Here is a 24,116-nt window from a genome sequence, read left to right on the forward strand (position 1 = left end):
GCTGCCAGGGTACGCAGGCGTCCTGCGGCTTGAACCCCTGAGTTGTGTGGCTCGGGGATCAAGCAGTTCTGCGCCCGCCACCCGATCCGATCCCTTCCCTGCTTCCCGGCTTGTTAGGTCTGGAGGGGGGAGCTGGTGAACCCCTCCCAGCAGTGGGCCCCACCCTGGCTGGCCGAGCCGCCCGCGGCGAGGATCGCTCTTTACCAGTTAGGACCCGCTCGGTGTGGTAACCCGGGGGGACGCAGCATTTCGCCCAGAGCCTGGCTCAGCGAGCGCTAGGTACTTGACAGCGTTCATCACCCGGACTCCTTGATTCTGCCCGGGATCTGCTCTCGGGCAGCCTTGCTGGGGGCTATTGCTGGGGGGGGGGGGGGTGCGTGTGAGTCGCCCGTGCGAAGCTGTGCAGAAAGACCGGGCCTAGCGCCGGCGTGTTTTGCCCCAGAGCGGGCTGAGCGGATGCGGCTCCCTGCACGTGCGGAGCCAGCTGGCCCTATCGCTCGGGGCAAAGGACAGCCGGGCTCGTTCCCCACCCGCGCCCTGCGGCTTGGCCGGAGAGTGCCGAGGAAAAAAGGCTGTTGGCCCCCTCTACTGGCCGCTCCGCGTTGCTGCAGGGGATGGCGCGTGGGGGCGGTGCAGCGCCACCGCCTTCCCCGGAGTTTATTTGCTGTTTTGCTTTTGCATTAAGGGTTTGGCTTGGTGGGGTTTTTTTTTTTCTTCCCCCGATTGCGCAATAAACCGTAGGCAGCTCAGAGACTCCAGGAACAGGCCTTCAGCTTGCTTCCTCTTTGCTGTTAAAGGCAGGGCCTGTTACCACAGTACAGCTTTTAGCAATGGTTCTTATTAACTACCGTGCCTGCTCCCCCACTTCCCCTCAGTCATTGGGGGACCAGCGGTTGTTGCTTCTCCTCATCCCTGTTCTGAACTGCTGCCCCCTCTCCCCCTGCACCATACCCCATATACCCCTGTATGGGACTAACTGCTGGGCCCTCCCTTGCTGCTGAGGCCAGGACTGGGATGGAGTGTAAGGAAATAGCCCTTGATGTGACACAGAGAGAGAAGGGGGGAAGGAGCAGCTTCAGTCTCCTGCAAGAGGGGGAAGCAGGAAAGAAAGAGAGGACAACTTTGTGGCCTCTAGGCCCCTGGGGCATCTCCTGGGAAGGATAAGGAGGCAGAGACAGGGTTGTTATCTCAAAGGAGTGCTGGCTCTGGCATGGCCCAGAGAGGTAATTTCATTAAGTCATTAGCACAGTTTTAGGTCTTGGGTTGTTTAAATGCTGCTGATGGCAAGGAGGGTATGGGCCAAACAGTGTCTGCCGAGTGGCTATGTTAGATCATGTTGGCCTTGTCTATACTTGCCATCTTCCCCACAAAATGTCACATCTTTGCTACCACTAATTCAGCTCCCCCAGCCCTATCAGCAGGAAGAGCACTAGTGTGGAAAAAGCACCAGCAGAAGCCAGCGTTGGTAACCCCTGTTTTATCTAGCTCGCAAGGGTGTGAAATTTCAGGGAGGCAAGGCTAGCCAGGACATAGCCATGAGAGAGGGCAGCTGGGGCTGGGCCCAGAGCAGCTTTGCAGCACCCTCTGCCGGAGTGATTCCTCTTTGGCAAAGGGCAACAGCTTAAAAAAATCAGAAGAAAAACCAAACTAAACCCATGCCATCAATGTCCACAGTGAAATGCTACAAACAGAAATCCCACTACTTCCATTTTGACCATGGGCAGTCTAACAACCTGGCTTACCCTCCTGTCCTGAAATAAGCAGGACTTGTCAAGGAAAATACCCTGGATGCAGGGTGGCCAATGCTGTGCTCCCTGTTTGAAAATTGGAGAACTGTGTTTTAGAAGTGATTGGATCACCGACCCCACCATAGTGGTGCAGGGGGGACTGTATTTTTTGGCTGGGTCTATGACTTGAGCTGTGACTATGGCACTACCAGAGTGGTCGTACAGGGGCAGATCCTGAGAGGGAGAGGCCGAAGGGGACTATAATAGTAGTTGTGAGAGGGAGAGTAGGGGCCCCTAGCTGTTGCTAGACCGGAGATGAGTCACTGGGCTCTCAGGGGTGATAGGAGATCCTAAACAGGCCAGGTGAAAGGACAGTTGGAACAAACTGCTGTGGTTAAAAAAAAAAAAAGTGAATGCTTGTGCAAGCTGTAGTTTGCTGGTCCCACAATGTTACTCAAACCTCATTTATCTTGGAACTGTGTAACAGCAGGAGGGCATGGCGGGAACACAGGTAGGGCCGTTCACCCCTGCATTGCCATATTCCCTTTCTGGCTGAATATTTTGTGACTGAAATAGCATGATTTGTGCCTTTTTAAAACGTGATTTGCAGGCGTATCTATGGTGGCCATTTGCCAAAGACTGCAATTGTCCTGGCCTCCCCTGTGGAAGAGATTCTAGAGAGACAAGTTTCAGAGTAGCAGCTGTGTTAGTCTGTATTCGCAAAAAGCAAAGGAGGACTTGTGGCACCTTAGAGACTAACCAATTTATTTGAGCATGAGCTTTCGTGAGCTACAGCTCACTTAATGCATCCGATGAAGTGAGCTGTAGCTCATGAAAACTTATGCTCAAATAAATTGGTTAGTCTCTAAGGTGCCACAAGTACTCCTTTTCTTAGAGAGACAAGGTGGGTGAGGTAATAGCTTTTATGGGACCAGCTTCTGTTGGTGAGCAAGACACACTTTCCAGCTACACAGGGCTGGTCTTCAGGTCTGGATTCTATGCAGGCACTGTGCATATGTTACAAGCCCAGGAGTATGGAGGACGTAGAAATTGTGTAAACCTGAAAGCACCCTAGCAGGAGGGAGGAAGAAGTGACAGATTAAACTGGGGGAGGCCCGATAGCCTTGCAAAATTGTGTTTGTCCAGACTGTGTATTTTGGGGCGAGTGCAAATATCATTACACATTTCAATATAGTCAGTCATCCTGATAAAGTTCAAGTGATTATATTTGGTGCCTGGGAGAGTAATTTTTCAAAGCAAGGCTGGTTATGGACAGTTAACCCTGCCCTAAGCGACATCCCAGGGACCCACCTATCAATTGCCTAGTAGAGGTGGTCTTTAAATGTAGTTCAGACAAAACTGCAGTGAAGCCCGAGGGGGTGGGGGGGGGACTCTGAAGGGCTGGCTTAGGCTAGGGGGTTGCTTGTCAGTTGCCGTTCCCGGTGCTGGTGTCACTGCATATAATATCCTGTAGCAAACCACAGGCAGGGAGCTGAGTGCATTATGCACAGGGCTGCTGCCGCTGCCCCCGCAGTCGGTGTTTGCGGTGGGGGTCTGAGGAGCACCAGCAGCCGCACATGGTCTCTGCCTCTGTGTGTGTGTTGTGGCGGCCGCGGCATCCCATTGACACTTGGGCTCTGTACAGTAGCTCCGGCGGCAGCGCCCGGGCCAATTCCAGGAGCCCCCGGACTGGAGCCGCGCCCGGGCTGATACCGGAAAGGGATCTGATTGGCCGGCGTCCTCCCCATATGCAAAAGAGCTAAGGGGATGACATTCCTCCGCACTCTTACAGTAAAAGCAAATTCATTTCCAGTCAATCTCCATTCATAGAGCCAGAAGGGCGCAAGGGAGGAGGGAGGACCAGGCTTTCCAGATCAGCATGAGCAAACAAACAGCTCCTCACAGAAGGTCGTAAAGCTGTGTAGCCAGTGTTCAGTAGGCAGCCAGGAGGAAGCTTTCCCTTCGAGTCCTGTGGACACGCGAAGACTTTCAAGATCTCCCCGCTTTGGAAATGGGCTTTTTTTCTGAGCTATCTCCTGGGCTGGATATTTTAACTTCTGCCGCGTCTGTGAACTTCTGTCGTTGTTCTGTGTGAGCGAGGGCTACAGCTCCCCTCTCTTTTTGGAAGGGACGCTCGCAGTCCTTTGCAAACAGACATTAGTGTTTGCTTGCCAGCTTTCGGTATCGATCTCGTTGAGTTGAGGCGAAAAGAGAAAAAGCGTGTCTCCGAAAGCACAATTCCACCTGCTGTGGTTAAAATATTGTCAAGCAGCTGGCTGCTGCGGCCGAATTAGAGGAAGATTGTCTCAGAGATTGCCAAAAAAAAAAAAAAAAAAAAAAGTTGTCTGACTCACCAAACTGCTGCAGATTGTTGGTTGACTTCTGAAGAGAGAGTGTGTTTGTATGTGAGAGAGAGAGCGAGAGAGCGCGAGCTGTTGCACACCCCAAACCACAGAGAGAACCCACAATTTAACCAACATCCCCAAACCCACGTTTTCATGTGTGGACTTTTTAGCCTCAGAGCTTGAGATCGGCTGCGACCTTTCCAAGACTTTATGAGAGACTCTGTACCAAAGGCATTTCTGTCGAGACTGAATTCCATGCACTGAACATTTTTTTTTTTCAAAATTACTGACAGATCATGACACGAGTACTTCTCGAGCAACGCAAGTCAAACTACTGACGCTGATTTTCAAGGCTACTTAAAAAAAAAAAAAAAAACCCTGCAGAGACCATTAATGGATTTCTGTTGTGTTTAAATTCTCTACAGATTATACTGTAAATATTTGATGAAGTACAGTATATGTGTGTGTCTGTGTATAGATACATTGTTCTAGTCAGCTGACCTTTGAAAATCCTAGCTCGCGCATTGTATTCTTTGAAGACTGAAGCCGATTTTCGCCATTTTAGAGAGCGGCTGTTGTCTATGGATACTGATGTATTTTGTATTCTATTGGGACTTTAGAAAAATCACCTGGAAAAAACTGATAGGGAATTAACTCCTGGGAAGCCCTAGGTTTTGCTTGTGTGTCTGAACGTGTGTCTTAGCTTTCCCTTGCCTACACATTTCCTCGGTGTGCGGGATTTTTGGAGGGAGTTTTGCCTCTGATAACGCTTGTACCAACCAAAGACTAAATGTGCAGCCTTCACAGTAAACCCCCGTGCGGAAGATTGTTTCGATTACTGGATTAACTCTTCTGTTTCGCAGGCCCAGGAAGCCAAAGAGTTAAAGCTCAGTTTATTCGCTGCCTCAAACTGATCAGCAAAATTAACTTTGGGGCCAGGCATAGAAACGACCCCCCCCTCCCCAGTGCTAAGCCTGTACCCGTTTAGCCTGGTCTCCAGAGGGTGATCGCTGAAGAGTTACACTCCTGTCGCTGCTTTGTAAGAACTCTTGGGAGATTTTTCACTCAACAGGCTTGTTGTGATGCGTATCCCCGTAGATACCAGCACCAGCCGCCGCTTCACGCCGCCCTCCACCACTCTGAGCCCGGGGAAGATGAGCGAGGCGCTCCCGCTGGCTGGCCAGGAGAACAGCGGCGCCCTGGTGGGGAAGCTGAGAAGTGCAGACCGCAGCATGGTGGAGGTGCTAGCGGATCACCCCGGGGAGCTGGTCCGCACTGACAGCCCCAACTTCCTCTGCTCCGTGCTCCCAACGCACTGGAGGTGCAACAAGACGCTGCCAATTGCTTTCAAGGTATTTGGCCTTTCGACACTTCTCTGGGGGAGGTATTAAACCGGGGGGAGAGGGAGGATCAGTGGGAGCCGGGTAGGGTGACCAGATAGCAAGTGTGAAAAATCAGGACTGGGATGGGGGTAATAGGCCTCTATATAAGAAAAAGCCCCAAATATAGGGACTGTCCCTATAAAATCGGGACATCTGGTCACGCTAGAGCCCGGGGTGAATTGGGACAATGTACAAACTCCTCTGCTGTGCACACGGTAAGACCAGAAACGCAGCGTGCATGTCATGTAACTGCTTCCCGGATGGGAGGCTGTTCATCTGGCCCCCTTGCAGCGCGGCTCGCAGAGTTTGGAGATGTGTTTTAGGCGTAGTCCCACCTAAGGAGGCCGGAGTTGCTGTAGGGACCGGCTCTGTGTATCCCGATTCACTGTATTGCCCTTTATGCACCGGTGAGTATAGCGGGCCCTCCTGTTTTACAGTATTTAGCCTACTGATTTGCTAACATGAGTCACTTCGTAGAGCTGGGAGAAGGGGAGCTGGGGGCAGGACGCTGACTTTGGGGACTCTCTCTCCAACCGGTCTGTCTCTTCATCTCATTCATAAACATACCATTCAGGAGTGGTTCTATAAAAAGCAAAGAACAAGGAGCTGAGTGTGTCTCTCTACCTTGTGTAACAGGATGCAACACAATCAATCACAGGGTGGATACAAGTATCAATAGCCTAAAATGACCCTTTCTGGACTGTAGTGTGTTTTGTACATAGAAATAACCCACGACAATGGGAACGGGACACTTTTAAAACATCGGAGTTTGGGGTACTTCTGGATTAATATGTTTGCAAGACCATAAATGTGCAGGCCACAATGTTCAGAGTCTCGTGTCTAAAGTTTCGCACTTACACGGTGTTGAAGGCGCCTAAATAATGGAAGCTCAGAGGTGCTAAGCCCCCATTTGTGTAGAGTGGCAGGTCCTCATCCCTGTTAGAAGTCAGGTCTTTTTTATTTTGGTACCTAATTTAGGCAGCGGTTTGTTCTGGGCGGATAGTGAGTTAGAAAATAATCCGTTTGTTGTTAAATATATCAGTGTTTTTCCAGATTCTTTTTTAACTAAGCCCACCTTTGGCAGATCTCTCTATGAAAAGTGCTGGCTTTTCTTCTGCTGGAAGTCACTAAACCTCAAAGGTTCGAAACACTAGCGTAAGGCCGCTTATTGAGGAATGCTCAGTTCGCACGAAAAGGATGCATGATCTTGCGGTTTCATAGACCATCAACTTTCCACCGGGGGTGGTGGTTTAAAATTAACCGGACAGAAGTTTAGAAGCCTTTTCTCTTTTGATTTTTTTCGTACTTGGAGTTGCTGTAGTACACTTACCCAGCCTGTCTTAAAACATCTGACCTTTCCCTTAAAACAAAAACAAAGAAACAAAAACCCGCAAGTGTAAAACTTTAGCACGACCCCATCTAAGACAGATGCTTGTTCTATGTGCTGAAATCGACCCCACTAAAGTTTTGTGTCTGCCTCCCTGGATAATCAGTACAATGTGTCTTTACAATCAAGAAGAGTAATGAATGTAGATTACATTTAGAATATAATTGCGGCAGCTTTTCTTGTCTACATGGTCCGATTTCCTCTTATTTGAATTCAAGTATTCAGTCCCCCTTGCCCGCTTTGAAAAAAAAAAAAAAAGACTTTGGCCTATAAATAATTTCTTTATAATGCTGAACTCCCTGCCGTTGATTTATATGTTTCCAACCATGAAAAAAAAAAAGGTTTTAATTGTCTCCAAGGATGAGTCCCTGTTAGGGTGTAGCTCCCCTAAAGCCTTTAATGGCGTCAAATGGTTACATTTAAGATTGGGAGTAGGACAGTCTGAATCAGCCTGTTCCTTTCCACCGGACAGGCTTCTTTCCACCAAGTTCACCGCTGCCAAACCAGATCAGAGCAGTATCCATTTGATTATGTGGGGTAATCAGTTGAGCTCTTAAAGCCTTAATACGTATCAGAACAGGGCTTTAGGATAAGTACAAGTGTTTATTTTGCCTACTGAGGGTTTTGTTTAGGAAGAGAGGGGAGAGGTGGGAGAAAGGAAGGTCAAGTCGGAATGATCAATTCCGAAAACCAAATCCCCCTTCACACACTTCCATGAATTTTTCTACCATTCACAGTACACATAAACTGTACACAACTGCAGCGGAGTAGCTGGGACGCTGTAACAGGACAACGTTATTGCTTTAAAATAGACTGAACCCCCCGCTCCCCGGGTCCTAGAGAAGCGAAGTCTGGAAATCTGGCTGATACTTTAGAATTCGCTTCTTCTATTTCGATGCGCTCTTGGGCGCAGGCTGCAGAGCAGCTGGGGGCTGCCCAGCGTGGCGCGGTTGAAACCTTTTCATTTTACCCTGTATTGGAAGGCGAAGGAACCAAGAATGTGACTAATACCCAACGCCTGCCCCGCTCCTTGTAAACAGGCTCAGTGTTTCCAGCCAGCCACCTTCTTTCCCCTAGCGCCTCTGAAATGTTGCGGTCTGGTCCCAGCTAGAGCGGAGAGCTCAGCTGCTGAAAGGGATCCGTTCCGCGCTCCCGTGTCTGAGCGGCTGGTTGTTAATGGGATGTTTGAATGGAGAGAGCAGCTCTTCTCAGCCAGGTGAATGGCCAGGCTTGGAGGAGGGGAAGGGAGGGTGGATTCACGGGGTAACCGGCCCTCAGCTTCTTTTCTGCTGGGAACTCGCGCGTTATGTTTTAAATGGCTAGCCCCTTGCTACTTTTGCAAGCAAAGTAGGGGAGTCAAACGCTCAAACCAGACAAGATTATTCCTTTCTAGCATTAAACCTCACACCCTCCCAAGGAAAGGTACAGCGTTTCCTGGTGAATCTCTGAACTCCTACGGTTTGACAGGTTTCAGAGTAGCTGCCGTGTTAGTCTGTAGCCGCAAAAAGAAAAGGAGGACTTGTGGCACCTTAGAGTCCACCTGCTTTCTGACTCTCTTTGCAGCTCCGCCCCCCTGCTCACCACCGCCCAAAGTCACCGGCTAGTGGGAACTGCAGGGGAACGAGACCTGAAATATTTGACTGATTATAAAAACAAACACAATCCGATTGTAAAGATTACTGTGTGTTTTCCAAAGGTCCCTTTTGAAAGTATTCCGATCCATCTGAAAATAATCTGTATCGTGCGAGAACTGGGTAACACATAATACCTAGTTACACAGAGTTCGGTTCAAATCATCTATATACTGCCAAGATCCTATGCTCAAATGTAGCAGTGGGATTTGTAGGGTACTTGGTAATATTCATTGTACCAATACAAACCAAGAGATTTCTACAGATCGATATGCCCTCTTTCTCCCTATGCTTACACTCCAAACAATAAAATAAAATAGATTTTTTTTAAAAAGAATCACTTATTGCATATAGTCTTTAGAATCACAATTCCATTTTAAACCAAAAACATCCAGGATTTTCTTTTAAAATAAAGGAAAGTTATAAGGAATTTAAATATTGTAAATTGCAATTATTGATGCAGATTAATAATAAATTGTAATATTGGTTAATTGTTCAACATACTGTTAGGAAATCATCTGAATCCTAATTTAAGAGACCAACTTTGTTTGGCTGATGGACCAAGATTGGGAGGTTTAGGTGTGCTGTGGCATGGGTTTGCTGATATTCTGAACATATATTTTTAAAACAAAATACTAGATATCTCCAGTCAGCAAGTTCCTACTTATCTGTTTAGTCTGTTTTATAATGTAAATGTTTGTATTTCGTCAATGCCTCTCGTTTATGACTTTTCATTCCAGTTTTTTTTTCTTCTGTGTGTATGCACACGTTTTATATATTATTTTTATAATCATTTCTTCAAATAGCTTATCATAGAAGTTGTCTTTGGTGAATTGTAAATATGGTGAATTTTAAACATATTCTTTTTCAATTTAAGAGCATTATCTCAGTAATTCATGAAGGTTTGTTCTCCACTTAATATACGCGTACATAATTCCTTAAATAATCACACAACTACTCATGTAAATGGGGTTTTCCTATATGTTTTTCCTTATATCTGAAGTCTTTAATATATGTAGAATAATTATTTTATTACAGGCTTTTTAAAAAAAACTTGGTAAGCACATCAGGTTCATGATTGAGGATTTTGAGAGCCAAATTGCCACACCCCACAACAGTCTGGAGAGAAAAAACATTGCATGCCAAGAACAGGAGGATTTGAAATACATAATTCTGATTATACAGCATTTTTGTTGTGTACAGATGAGAACAAAAAAATAAACACATGGGCTGCTGAAGAGGGTTGGGGAAGAGGAAGTAGAAATATATGCACAAAGAGGGAATTTCGACACAATGAGCACAACTCTATATGTGGAATCAAGAATAAGGGTTATAGACTATTTAGAACACATCAGAGAACATTAAGATGCAAAGTGTAGCCTATGTAAGTGAAAGGGAGATCAGAGACTTCTGAATTATTATGAGTAAGAAATAAGTATAATAAAGAGAATAGGTAAAGGAGCTATGGACCTGTTCAGAAATATCAGAGTGATGTAAAAGTAACAAATAAACTGAGTTGTGAAAAGCAATGAGACATTTTAACTGCATGAACATGAACTAGAAAATGCTAAGAGGAAGGGAAAAAAATCAAGCAGTACCTCTGAGGACGTGAAGCAGGACTACTTACTTCCTCTTAAAATCTATAAAAGAAGAAACTAAAAAGAGCTAGATTTTATTATAATCATCATTTTATTTTATTATTTCACCAGTGTAAAACTTGTCTAAGTGAGGTCAGAACTGGGTCTTGCACAAGAGTTTAAGATGAAATTAAATACTAAAATGGTTAATGAACATGAGCACCGTGACACAGTTGAGAGAAATCAGAAAAGTTGAGGCTAGAAATCTAAATGTCATATAGCACATTGTGTCAGAAATGTAACATCACATATGTTCCTAAATATTAGGTGATTTTTATAGATATTGGCACTGCTGAAACACAATGGAAACATTAGTGACAGAGCTTAAGCCTTTGATTTAAATATGTCGGGTTTTATCAGTTCACATTACAATTTTAACAAAGTTTGGGGACAGTTCTAATTTCATTAACTTGCTTTCTTGTTTCTAAAAGGAAAAAAGAAATGGTTTTGTGAACAGTGATCAAATGTATATTTTGGGCCTGATTTCCCACAGTTTTGCACTGGTGTATCAGCATTAAAATCCATGACATTACATGACACAAAACTGGATAGACACTGTGCAGAATCAATTCTGTTATGTCAAAGAGACAATAGGCTTGGTTTTGTTCTTGCAGTAATTTTATACCAGTGTAATTCTATTGATTTTGATGGAGTTATTCCCTGACCTACACTGATGCAAATGAGATCAGAATCAGGTCCTGTTGTTTTGATTTATTTATGTATTGGTAAATATAAATGTATGCATGTTATGTGTATTGTACATATTTAGGTGCAATTAGGTACTTTAGACATATATAGATACAAATATTTGTATCTGGCTCTGTAAGCTACATTTGGAAATATATCCTATTTACTCCAAGTAGCCTTTTAATTTATATAATTTGTTGCTTTTCCCCTTTTCATCAGGTTATTTACTGATACATTTCACTTACGAAGACTGAGGATTCTTCTATTTAATCTTGCAGGTAGTGGCCTTAGGCGATGTTCCTGATGGGACACTGGTCACAGTAATGGCTGGAAATGATGAAAACTACTCTGCAGAGCTCAGAAATGCTACAGCTGCCATGAAAAACCAAGTAGCAAGGTTCAATGACCTCAGATTTGTGGGTAGAAGTGGAAGAGGTACGTATTTGCTCACAGCTATATTTTGACTGTTTACTACTTGAATCAAGTTTCAATTACTTAGGGACAATTTGAACACAAAATATGTCCAGCTTCAGCACGGGAGAATCCTGCAAGATCTGGCTTGTGCAGACTCTCGCAGTACAGAAACTGAGCACACATTTTTAGTGTTCTACACAAGCCAATCCTCATTATGATTTACACTTCCTAACAGTGTTCTTATTTAAAAGCATATCCAAAAGACAATCCTGATTGTGCCCTTAGTTACATCGGTGCAAGCTCATTAGCTTCACTGAAATCAAGGTGATTTCATTGGTATAACTAAGGGCTGAACAGAGCACCTACTTCCGATTAAATTAATTTGTGAACAGGGCCCAACTTCAGCTGATGTAAATCAACATGACTCTAACGTCCAAAACTATGGTTGATAACTCCACTCCTAAGGGACAATGAAACTTTCTACGGTAAGGATAAAGATTGTCTGTGCAGGAGTCAGTGTTCTGGGGGGAGGGAGGGGCCGGGTCCTTCCCCTCAGGCTATGGAATGAACTCCCGCAGGAGCTCAGGACAATTCCAGACCTCCCCATCTTCTGCTCCAAGTGCAACGTGTGCGTCCTTGACCTTCCTTTCTCTAACTTTAACCATATAGCAACGTGTGTGTATATGTATGTATGTGGGGGGGGGATCTATATAGGTTTTATTTTTTATATTTTACATATAAATTCCACCACAAAACACTCCACTGCACACACTTCTCCCCCTGGGGAGAGGAGGAGAGAACAAACACATGGCAGATGTTAGTCACATTGCTTAATGTAGGGCACTGAAATACTGCAGTGATGAGCATGGTATAAGAACTTGAAAAGACTAGAATGGAAGACTTCAGTGGCTGAGGATCTGGCCCTCTGTATCTCTTTGGTAACTTTTAATTTCAAGTAAGAATAAAAAGGCATCATTGCTATATGCAACAACTGAGATTTTAAAATGACATGGAATATAATTCCACCCCAAAAGATGCTAAAATCCAAAAATTATAGTATTAGCACACACACAGTTCATTAATTAACATGTGAACTGATGATACTGGCCTGATTCAATGGGAAAGTCTCCTGTTGATTTCTATGGGCTTTAGTTCAAGCCCGTAATCATAGAAAACACAAATTGTAAGCAGCCGTGTTTATATTACAAGATAATTTTTTTAACTCATCTTACACTGCTCTCCTTACTCATGTAATTAGTCCCATGGACTGTTCATGTGAATAGGGTCTGTTTGCCAGAGTAAGGATTGCTGGATCAGGCCCATAGCAGAAAAGCTGATGAAAATTTGAAAATACAGCCTTCCAGTTTTAGGGTAAGGTGCTAAAAAGTACTTCATATTCAGTATGCTTTCATAAAGTGCTTACAAATATATTGTTCTTCTGTTAAGTTCTTATCTTCAAGTGAAGTCAAAACATAAGGTTTGGCTGACTAAATACAATATTGTCAGTTTAGGTTAGTTCAATGTTGTAAAATTTATAAACCAAAATTGACGTTATCTGGTGCATTCAAGTAGGTTGGTTTTACTAGTTGTTTTGCAGTCTGTTGTCTCTTTGGAACCAGACAGATCCCTTTATGGCTTATTGTTCTTTCCCACCCCCATTTTTATTCTTCTGTGTACTCTCGAGTGACCTAGTCTCCTCTTGATGTGTGTGTGCATAACTCCTATAAACATGAATGGTGTTATAAGCATACTTCAGGAGGATTGCATAGCTGGCCCATTCCTGTTCCTTGCAAAGCTGCATATTACAATGGGAGTGAGATCAGCCTTTTGACTGTGTAAGTTACGCTGATTATAGACAGCAGAATTTATTTGCTTTTGAAATTAAACTCGTATTTTGTACAATTTTTTTTCTAATATAAAATCCGTGTGCAATTTGAGACCGCCATACCCCCTGGAACAGATTTAAAGATGAGTCATAAATTCAGAAAGCAAATACATTGTATGTGTAAAATATCCAACCAGGCCTGAAATGTCTTGTAGCTTCATTAGCCTGCCGTCATTCAAACCTGGTTGTTTGGGTTAGCTTCAGAATCCAATTGGTGGGGGTGAACTGCAGTTGAAAATGTAGCATAGTAATGCTAAGGAAGGATAATAATAGGGTAATGCAGGGATAATTATATCCATTTACTGAAAACATAAGAGATGCAGTAATGTATAAAAGTATCAGTCATTAAACATGTTCATTTGTTATATTAAAGGTTCCACCTTTTCAATAAATGGTATTTGCATTATGATTCAGAGATGAGTGTTTAGAAAACATTTTGAAGATTCAAATGAATAGCTGGCAAAGTGGTTGAGAAGCTAATAAAAATAGACTTGCAGTTTGGTTCCTGGCCATGCTAATGAAGCTAGAAATCACAACTGTGGTCTGTGTGATTTTTCAAGGTCAAAATTTGATAGCTGAGGGAGAACACTAATTGTCCAAAAGCTTGTAGGGAAGATTTTTGTAACCATTTACTTTGCTAATATCTTTTGCTTGCTAATAACAATGATCGTTTATATACAATTAGAAGTTTTATTTTAAAAAATCCTGTGCTTGCTGTGATACCTTAAATAAAAAAAGTTATATGGGGACCTTGAATGCTACTAGTCAGGCTTGGAGGTTTAATCTCATAAACTCCATTAGCTATTCATATTTTGAGTGAATGACTAATATATGTTTTTGTTTACTCGTATAACACTGAACTGTTTTCCAAAGGTGTGGCTTGTTTGCATTTGGGTGCATGATTTCTGATGTTATGTTCTGTTGCTTTTGCATAAAGCCTAAATAATAAGGTAGCTGCTGCATCAAAGGGCGTTGCTTCTTTTGATTCTTCAGTATAGGAAAATCAAGTGAAACTCTGTTTGCTGTGTAATATTTGAGCTGGGGTAAATTCAGCTCCCAACAGTGATAATGTGATGTCAATTATACATGAACAGTCATTGGAAGTTTGAGTCAGGTATGGTCATTGTGGATACCATTTGTGTGGTTTGAATTACTTGAAATCAGTACTCTGATGTAACAAAGAAGGGCTTTACACTGTGACAATTCAAATTCATGCCTCACTTTCTCTTATGATGTGTCAGTTATCGGCGGTGTAAACATCACCATTAAAAACCTCACAGAAATGTTGACAATCCACTTCTCATTTTCAGAGGATAGAAAATAATCATTCTCACTAATTTTAACACTTACCCTTAATTCTGAGCCTCAGTGGTGCTGTAAAAGGAACGTGAGCCATTAACTATATATATAGGTCACTATAGCTATTGTTTCATGTGTCCTTGTTTAAAACCACAGGTCAGATTCTCAGCTATGTAAATTGACAATGCTCCATTGACTTTAATGGAATTACGCTAGTTTATACCACTTGAGGATCTGGGCCTGTGTGCACATTGATGCACAAGTGTGTTCCAAATAGTAGCTGAAAGTTAATCAAATAGCTGAGTTACATTTTGATGTTCATTTTACATTTAATAGTGAAGCAACAGGCCTGTATTGCTATTGCTGGGCATGCAGTGTGATGTTCATTATTTAAAAGAAAACACTTGATTTTCTCGATACCAACACAGGAAGGTGAGAGTATCACAGATCTTCAGAAACACCAGGATGTTGTATTTAGGAGACTTGGCTTGCCCTCCAGTACAAAGCAGTTTGCATTGAAATTGGCTGATGTCCAGGATTACTATTCCTCACCCTCAGTTCAGAATGCCACTGGGAAAACCTGCCTGTCTGGCTTGTAGGTCTTAGTAAGTAATTTCTAAAAGAAAAATGTAGTTTAAGGCTTAAGAAACTCTAAGTGCTTCTGCCTGACAAGCTGGTAAACATCTTTCTTTATTTTTTTCTACCAAATTTTCCCTTCACTCATCCATTTTTCAAATGTAATTATTCTGTACCAATGCAAAATAGGTAGCTTTCTTAATATAGCTTACTATGATGAAATAAAGCTAACATGAAAAGCCAAATACCACACAGGAAGTTCATTGGCTAAAATGAAATAGAAATAGTTAATTTAGAGAGGGAAAGGTTCAGGGTCTGGTGGCCACTACATTGTTTCCACATGGAATCATTTATCCAAATACTGTCTGCTTTGTAGATGGCAATATTTTTTTTCATGTTTTCTGGAGAAAACTATTTTGAATGGATTAATATATTAGTAATTGATGTGAATGTATCTTGGTTTACCTGCAGAAGCTGTCAATCTTATCTCTAAACATTTTGCGGGCATTTAATGGTTATTATAACTAGTTTTATTGCAAGATCTTTTTAAATTGTATTTTTTAAAGAAATAAAAATGAAATTTAAAAATTCAGCAACTGGCAGGGTCAGAACCACATGAATAATTTGGCAGATAAGAATATGCCATTTTTCATTTCTATGAAACATAAGAAAATGTAAGTCTGTGGCACTGGTTTTCACTTCACTAGCCTATATGAGAACACTCAGAGGATATTACAAGACATAATCAGAAATATTCGTTCCAGGTCTCTTTCTTCAAGACATAAATTTGAGGAAGAAAGCTCAGTTTAAACTGGATGTAGATGACTAAAATATGCTAACAAGTTACTGGGCCAGATTCTGAGTTCATTTGGTTTTTACTGGCCTTCTAATGGCAGAATTTGACTCATTCTGTGTAGCTTCATTTTCTGACATATTATTGAAGGACACTTTTGTGAACCTTTGCTTTTACTAAAAGTTAAACTCATTTAAAATTATAATAGTATTCAGAGTGCAGACTGGTACTCCATTCAACAGAGTATAAAAAGGAGTACAACTTGACTTAAGCGATTACCTGGGGCCTGATCCAAACTCATTGACATTGATGGAAGGACTCCCGTTGACTTCAGTCGGTTTTGTATCAGACCCTTGGATAACAATTAATTGGGGTTTTAAAATAAAATACTGTGGGGAGGGTAGTCTCTTGAAACAGAAGGTTGCCTAAAAAGGATGGCCTCTTATATAGATTTCACTGTATTAGAATTGATCAGATGGAAAGAGAAGAAAAGTAACAACAGTGTATTTGAAAAAGAAAAGTTGCAATGGATGTAGTCTAAAAATAACACTGTTGTATAACATACGATATTGTGATAAACAGCAAGATAGACAGAGGTGATGGTCCAGAGGTTTGAGAATAGGATACAAAGCCAGCACTGACTGCCTGTGTTGTTCATATTCTGTGTATTGATAAAGGACTTCTGTTTCTGGGTTGTCAAGTTAGTATCATCCTCAATCACTAACTTTCCTAAGTTTCCTAAGCCACTGAATGCATCCAATGAAGTGAGCTATAGCTCATGAAAGCTTATGCTCAAATAAATTGGTTAGTCTCTAAGGTGCCACAAGTACTCCTTTTCTTTTTGCGAATACAGACTAACATGGCTGCTACTCTGAAACCTTTCCTAAGGGTGAAATTCATCCCTGCATGGAGGACCAGCACACCACTGATGCTACACAATGGGATTCTGCGGGGGGAAAGTTGTGATTGGAGGAAGCTGTGTTTCCCTGTGTGCTGTGGAAGGTGGTGCTGGAGGGTAGCTTGGGGACGAGTCTTGGGATATTTTGAGTATGCCAATCCAGTGTCCCTAAGATTTGTTGCAATTGGTGAAGGGGCAGTGGTCACTACTCTAGCCTATAGGTTGTGGCCTGGGTTAGAGGGGATACATTTTGCCTCCTACTATTTGCATATTTTACCTGCATAAAATTTGATGATTCACGCTTTGTATGAGTAAAGTGAATATCACCCTGAGAGAGAGAGAGAGAGAGAGAGAGAGAGAGAGAGAGAGGTGTTTTTTCACAAGGCAGTGTGCAGCTGTTTGTTAATATTATTGTAAAATGTTTGTTTTTCAATTGGTAAAAACATTTTTTCTGGTTTTCTTTTTCTGTTTGTTTATTTGTAGAGAGCTACTCAAAAGTCATTGATCTTTTAGGACTGGGAAAGTAAAAGTTGTTAGTAAAGAAATTATTAGAAAGCAGGAGTCTGCAGGATAGGGACTATCTTTAACTTTGTACAGCATCTAGCATGTTCTTAGTGCTTAACAAATAAGTATTATGAATTATACTATGCCAGGTGAGTAAGATATGTAAGCACAGAGATAAAATACAATATAAACAAGTTTCAGCTCATCATTTCAGGTAGGATAGGAAATATTCCTTTAGATTTACATGGCAAAATCTGACATGAAAACTCTCTGCATTTATATAATGTATCATAGATCTTGCAGATCAAATAGTGGTGATCCATCAGTGTGGGGAAAAATATGTGAATTATATTCATTAATAACACAGTCCTTTAGACAAAGTCACTTTCTTGGTGCAAGCTTTCATTGGAAACTTAGTGGGGAGAGTGGAGAAGAATTCTTTATAAAACTGTACAACCAAAACAGACTTGTGTTTACAGTTATATATTCAATGCAGACATTTTTGTATGAATTGCTGATTGTTAAGGAAGTATATGATGCAGTTCAGTGAGGATATTTGAATTGAAAACATCATGTGGTCTGGAGGGTTCAGCATGACTCCTGCTATCTTTGCCAGCTCACAGACATTCGTTGGGTTACTTAAATTTGGTCTGGCAGAAGAAGTTTCAATCAGAAAGTGTCAATAGGAGAAAAATAAAGGTAGAGTGATTTTTAGAGCTCCCTGTCTCCGGGAGCATTATGGTTGTAAACAGTGCTCGTGCCAAGTGCTGAACTACTGGCCTAGTTCCAATAACAATAAATCTACTTTTTGGTTGCACGGAGCCATGCTTGAACATTTTGTTTTAATCTTGGGATAATGATGATAATGAGATAGCGTGTTGCTCTCTGAGAGTTTTCTTGTTCTGTATGATTGTAAAAGAAGTTCATCTTAGGAGGATGGTGCTTATGGAAAACAAAGTATCTCACTGAAAGAAGAGGTTACATTGTTTCAAGAAAACTGTTTGCCTTTCAGCATTTTTTGTTTTGTTTTTGGTTTGGTTTGCTTTTCTTTCTTGTGTGCCCTCTTTTAGACTTCTTCTCAAGCAAAACTGTCTGGAAAAAAAGTCACACCAAGAACAGCTGCTGATTTGTAGTCAAAATAAAATCATTAAGAGAAAAATAATTAGTGCTCAGGCTTCAGGGCACTTTAATGAACTTCAGATGACTACTTTAAAGTGTGCAGCTCTCATCAACTCTCTTGTACTTAGCAAAAGGACTGAGGGTGTTCTAAATCAGTGGTGCACAACTGTTGCCATCCGGAGGGCCATGATAAGAATATAATGTGCATATAAACTTACATAAGCCTCCAGCAATTTTGGGTCAGTTTGTATTGCATCCTCATATAGCATTTAGAGTAAATGGCGTGAGGGGCATTTTGTTTAACCTTAAATCTTTTGCTTCTCTTTTCTCCCATTTTTAATCCCTTTTCTCTCTTTTTGACTATGACTTTTCTTCTTACACCATTTATCTTTCCCTTTTGTTCTCTGTCTCTTTAGCTAAAATCTCTCCTCTTTTTCTGTATTCTCTATCTCACTTTTTCTCTTATTTCTGCTCCTTTATTACTGCTCCCCCTCCATTTCTTGTTCTGGAGCCACTGAGTGAAATTCTGACCCCATTCAAATCAATGAGGGTTCTGTCATTGACTCCAGTGGGCCTGGGTTTTACCCGTGGCCTTTAGGGTGCCTCTTCCCAGGCCAGTTGTAGCCCAAAGCTCAGCTCTGCTTTCTTACGCTGCCAGCTTCAGACACTTTGTGCCTGATTCTCCTTTACATTAAAGCTGCTTTACCCTGCCAAGATGGTATAAATTATTGTTATTTAATGTTTATATTGTGGTAACACATAAAGGATGCAAGCAGGTTGGGCCCCATTGCGCTAGGCAAAGTACCAAAATGGCTTTTATGTCAATGAAAATAAGGCCCTCTAGTTTTTAGCCTCACCCAGTCAACTAGCAGTAGTACTTCTGCTCCCTCCTTGTGGACAAGGGGTTGCTTCTAATGCTATGCAAGGAAGGGAGAGGCACTGGGTGGCGGGAGTGGGTGTAGAAGGAGGAGCTCCTGGAGGCTGGCAAGGGGGACGTGGGGAGGAGCAGCTACTGGAAGGAAGGAATGAAGCTACTAGAGCTCTGCAGGGCAGTGCATGCAGTGAGTTTCCTGTCCAGTTTCCTGAAGTTCAGTGAGAAGCTGTAGGAAACACATTGTATAATTCACAGGCTGAAGGTTACGCACCACGGGTCTAAAAGCTAACATAGTAATGTCCATGTTTTGAAGGCTTAGCTACGTTAGAAAGTCCCTCTGAGGAACTTTCTATTAGTGGGAGGTGTCAGGTGTTCATACAAAAATCTATCCGTATCTGTGGTTCTTGGACATCCATTAATACAAGTTACCCCAAGGTGTGTATCAGTGGGTGTTACATCAGTGTAATGCCAGTGTAGATGCGTCCTACTCCCAAGACAAATAAATCATTGCAAACACTCCTCCTGTTGATGTTCCACCCTTGCACCACTCACTCCAGAACTGACCTCTCTGGTCATCTTTCTACCCTCCACTGCTCTGGGGTCATCTGGGCTGGAGGTCACTCACTTGTTCAACTAGTGCTGATAAACACACACGTGCCATTTGCTAGCCATGTTCAGAGTGAGCACACTCCACCCTTTTGAAGCCTGTGTACTGACACCATCTTTGTTCATGCATCTGCCTGGAGCCATGCGGTGGTCATTGGCTTCATTGTTCTGCAGTGTGAGGAGTGTGCTCAGTCCCAGCCGGGAACTAATCGCCAAAATGCTAAGATCTTCCAGTGTCTGTCTGAACAGGTGGTTGAACTGGGATTTGTCCAAAGTGAAAACCAGTGCAGACAAAAGGGCAAGGAGCCAAGGCACAATCAGTAAGGATTACAGCAGGTGAATCAATAGCTGGTACTCTTTAAGCTATTACACAATAAGCACCCAGACTGGGAATAGGCCTTACTGATATTTGTAAAGTACTGGGGGGCTCTTTTGCAGTGAAAGGGTCTGTGTAAATGTCAAATATTATGATGGATGAGTCTAAAAAAGCAGCACTCCTGCATACATAGGTGGCCATAACTCAAAAGGACCAAGCCAGTATTTTGAGCAGAAAATTCACTACCGAATGGCAGAAATGAAGTGCTATATGTCAGGCTGATCTTTGTGGGGGAAAAAAAATCACTCTTCTGTAATTCAGCCCTCCGAACCCCTTTTACAAACATTAGTAACATGCAAATATTTATGAAGTCCACGTATGCCTTTCAGCGCTCAATAATATTTTTGCAATAAACATCACATTTTCGCAATCAAGCCGTATAATCCCTTTGTACTGCCAGTGTGCCACACAGGTTGGGCACCCAACAGCGTCTCATTCTTCCTGTACTGTAATTATTGTCTCCACCCATGTTCCTACGAATTTTATAGTGGCGCTGCAGCAGATCTACTTATAGTTCAAGGCTGCTTGGCTTCTCCATTAAGAGCTCTTTTTTCAGTCTTTTAATCAAATGCTTTAATTCATGCTGAAAACTTGATCTGCAGGCCTCCAGCCTAACAAAGCATTCCCACACAACATTCCCTATAAAGTGGAGCTGTTGTTTCTTAGGGCAGGATGAAATATATTCCCTTTTTCCCCCCCTAGTTTCCAACATTATTCTTACTTCCAATGTACACTACCCTACACCACACCGCTGTGATGCTTAAAAGGGGAAACACATACAATTAAAGATGTTAATGTACAAATATATGTAGCTGGCCAAATTCCTGACCGATGAACTTGACCAGTGCCATGATGTCATCTCCAGATATATTGCTTTTTAGTGGGGGACAGTACTGCTGATGTTGATGTAATCCCACGTAGGTAATCAGATTCAATGTAAGACAATTATTCTGCTATCACCATGCTCTCAGAGACCTCCCTTCTGCCAGATCTGGTCCCAGATCTGTAGACCTCATGCGTAATCTCCTCCCTTTTGCTCAGTTACTTCCTGTTATACTTCTTTCCTCCCACTGCCTCCTGCCTGATACGTGGCTGTGGACTTTATCCAGCTAGCATAACTGAGGATGCTAATATGCAGACAAATCAGGAGGGAAGACATGTATCAAGAAGTTACTGAGCAAGAGGGAGGAGATTAGGCATGAGATCTATGGGTCTGGGACCAGGATGGCAGGAGGGAGGTCTCTGAGAACATGGTGATAGTAGAACCATCCACAGTCTACTAACAACCACCATTTGGTATCTAGACAAGTGCGGAAATCGTGCATTAGTCACATCTCTGATTTAGTCAATTCACTTGCCCTGTTCCAAAATTCATAAAATATAAGCAAGGTTTACATTTTTAAAAAATCAATTAAAGTAACTCTGTGGAATTCACATTTATTTAAAACATCAATATTTAAAAACTGATAAATGAATAATCTCAATTCTTAAATGGGAAAAGGGTTATCAAGTCTCTGCCAAGCAAACCATGGAACAGCAGCACCATCTGCACGGTGACACGCATTCTCAGAGCGGCAGGGAAAACTTGGGTTCAGGGACTCCCCGAGCGGTGAAGGAGAAGGGTGGCATCATGCTAGTGCCTGAGACTGGGAAGTGAAACTGACCATCAATGCAGAAATGAAACTGACTCTACATAAAACACTGTCAAATGAAAAAGTAAACAACTGAAAAATAGAGAGAAAATCTGTCACTGTTCACAATCGGAGGGCCCAGTCATGCAGCTCTTACTCACACGAGTAATTCTTATTAATGTAAGCAAGGATTGCTCTTCCAAGAATTGCAGGATCAAACCCTAAGGCAATAGCTGTTACAGTAATACATAAAAAAGTGTTCAGACAGAATTGTGCTATTTGCGTTCACCATGTCCCATTTGTGGTGTGTATACTAGCGTCCTCAGTCGTGCTGGTTGGAACGTGTACTGCTCGGGGATTCTTTCTGAAGCAAAGAGGAGGCGTTCACACACAAGGCCAGATGTCAGCTCTGCTACTGCAGGGCAAAGGGGCAAAAGAAAAGAAGGTTTTTTTTCAGCCATGTGAATTAGCTACCTGGGGATTCGCCCGTGTCAGAGGGTTCCTCAGGGAGCACAGGCGGCATCGCTGGTGCAGAGCGCTGTGGCCAGAGCACTGTTGTACACCAGCAAGACCCTGTCTGCCAGAATAGCCCCATGGGGCGTGGAGAGCCAGACACCTCTTTAGACCTGTGTGTCGGCTCTAAGTCGCTCGCACGTATTCTGAAAAATGTTGAGCAACTCCATCTAATTCAACATGCAGGAAAAATTAATTCTAAATCCCGAAAGCAGTTGATTTGCTCGTTGTAGACATGGTGGGTGCACAGGCAGGGAAATGTGAGAGTACAGCTTGCATCTCTTGTTGGTCAGCCTGGGTGTGTCCCCACAGAAGCGGGAAGGTATAAAGTCCAGCTTGAGGAGACAACGCCACACCAGCTCTGAGCTACCACGCTAAAAGAAGGGGTGTAGCTGAAGTGGTGCGATGAGCTAGCTCCCCCCTCCCACCAAGTACAATCCCAGGTGAGACCTTGGGTGCATGCTCAGGGCAGCTAGCCCCTATCGCTACTTGAGCCGCACTATGTTTTTAGCCCCCTAACTTGATCAGAACTAGCGTGGGTCTGACTCCGTAAACTGGAATCTACACCTTCCAGCTCCAGAGTAGACATACCTTATGGAGTGTTGCAGGAAACAGAAATGAGAGCAAAAAGTGGAAGCCACTGGCTGAGTTGCACCCAAATTACTGGTGTCTGGGTTGCTGAGCCATTAGTATTCAGGTGATTCGGAATCTTATCACACAGTGGATTAAATTCTGTGGTTCTTATTTGGGGCAGAGTATGAAGGGCAGGATTTGGCCCTATGGATGAAATCCTGACCCTACTGAAGTCAATAGCAAAACATCTATTGATTTAATTGGGGACAGGATTTCACCCTGTACAGGTAAATGTAGAAGTAAGAACTTTGTGCAATAAGACACTTGGAATTATCCTGTAGAAATGTTTCAGAATATAGCCATAAGGTTAAGTTGATGGGATCACTTGGCTGGAAGGGTGCAACAGCTGCATCTCCAAAATCCCAGATTTCACACACATAGGCCTCTATTTTCATGTGAAAAAAACCCAGTCTGTTGTAGGTGCAACTACCTGTTTGTGCACACAGTTATTTCGTTTCTAGGTGCAAATAAGCATTTGTACACAGTTTTGCAGGCATACCCATTGTGCTCTCATTGTTAAATTTGGCCTATAGTGCAGTGGTCACCATTAAAAATTCTGTATTTGACAACAGGTGTCACATAGTAGTATATGAAATTACTGCAGTTTCTCTTGCGCTTGAAATAGTAGCTGTCTATGGTATCTATGTGATAATGGTGAACAAAAGTTAATTCTTTAATATCTTCTACTTTAACTATAATTGTTCTCCTATGAGATGCCCACTGAATGAAATGCCATTGGCAAAGTTGTGTCCTTCGTTGTCTGAAACTGCCACTGAAGACAACAGGAACAAGACAGACATCTGAGGACAGAATTTTACCTTGTTTAGTTTTTCCTAGACTGTCACACAATTAGGTGAAGCGTTTAAAAAAATAAACAATGCACTAAGCAACAGCTAACTAAGGGTATGTCTACACTACAAAATTAGGTCAATTTTATAGAAGTCGATTTTTAGAAACTAATTTTATACAGTCGATTGCGTATGTCCACACTAAGCGCATTAAGTCAGCGGAGTGCGTCCTCACTACCTTGGCTAGCATCAACTTACAGAGCAGTGCACTGTGGGTAGCTATCCCACAGTTCCCGCAGTTTCTGCTACCCATTGGAATTCTGGGTTAAGCTCCCAATGCCTGATGGGGCAAAAACATTGTCACGGGTGGTTTTGGGTACATGTCGTCAGGCCCCGCTCCTTCCCTCCCTA

The 24,116-nt window shown here is 42.7% G+C and overlaps 1 protein-coding gene across 7 annotated transcripts in view; it reads left to right on the forward strand.

Moving 5' to 3' along the window:
• RUNX1 (RUNX family transcription factor 1) overlaps positions 1-24,116 on the forward strand; it is a 210,614-nt gene that overhangs the window by 111,039 nt on the left and 75,459 nt on the right. For 5 of the 7 annotated variants that reach the window (XM_073361398.1, XM_073361365.1, XM_073361383.1 and 2 more), the window contains exons 3-4: positions 5,171-5,424; positions 11,075-11,231. In XM_073361398.1, coding sequence (XP_073217499.1) covers positions 5,171-5,424; positions 11,075-11,231 — 411 coding nt within the window. Of the gene's footprint in view, positions 1-5,144; positions 5,425-11,074; positions 11,232-24,116 lie in introns of all 7 variants that reach the window. The other 2 variants (XM_073361366.1, XM_073361391.1) reach the window with 1 other exon arrangement.

The sequence above is a fragment of the Lepidochelys kempii genome, chromosome 1, assembly GCF_965140265.1.
Source record: "Lepidochelys kempii isolate rLepKem1 chromosome 1, rLepKem1.hap2, whole genome shotgun sequence".
NCBI classification, from domain to species: domain Eukaryota; kingdom Metazoa; phylum Chordata; order Testudines; family Cheloniidae; genus Lepidochelys; species Lepidochelys kempii.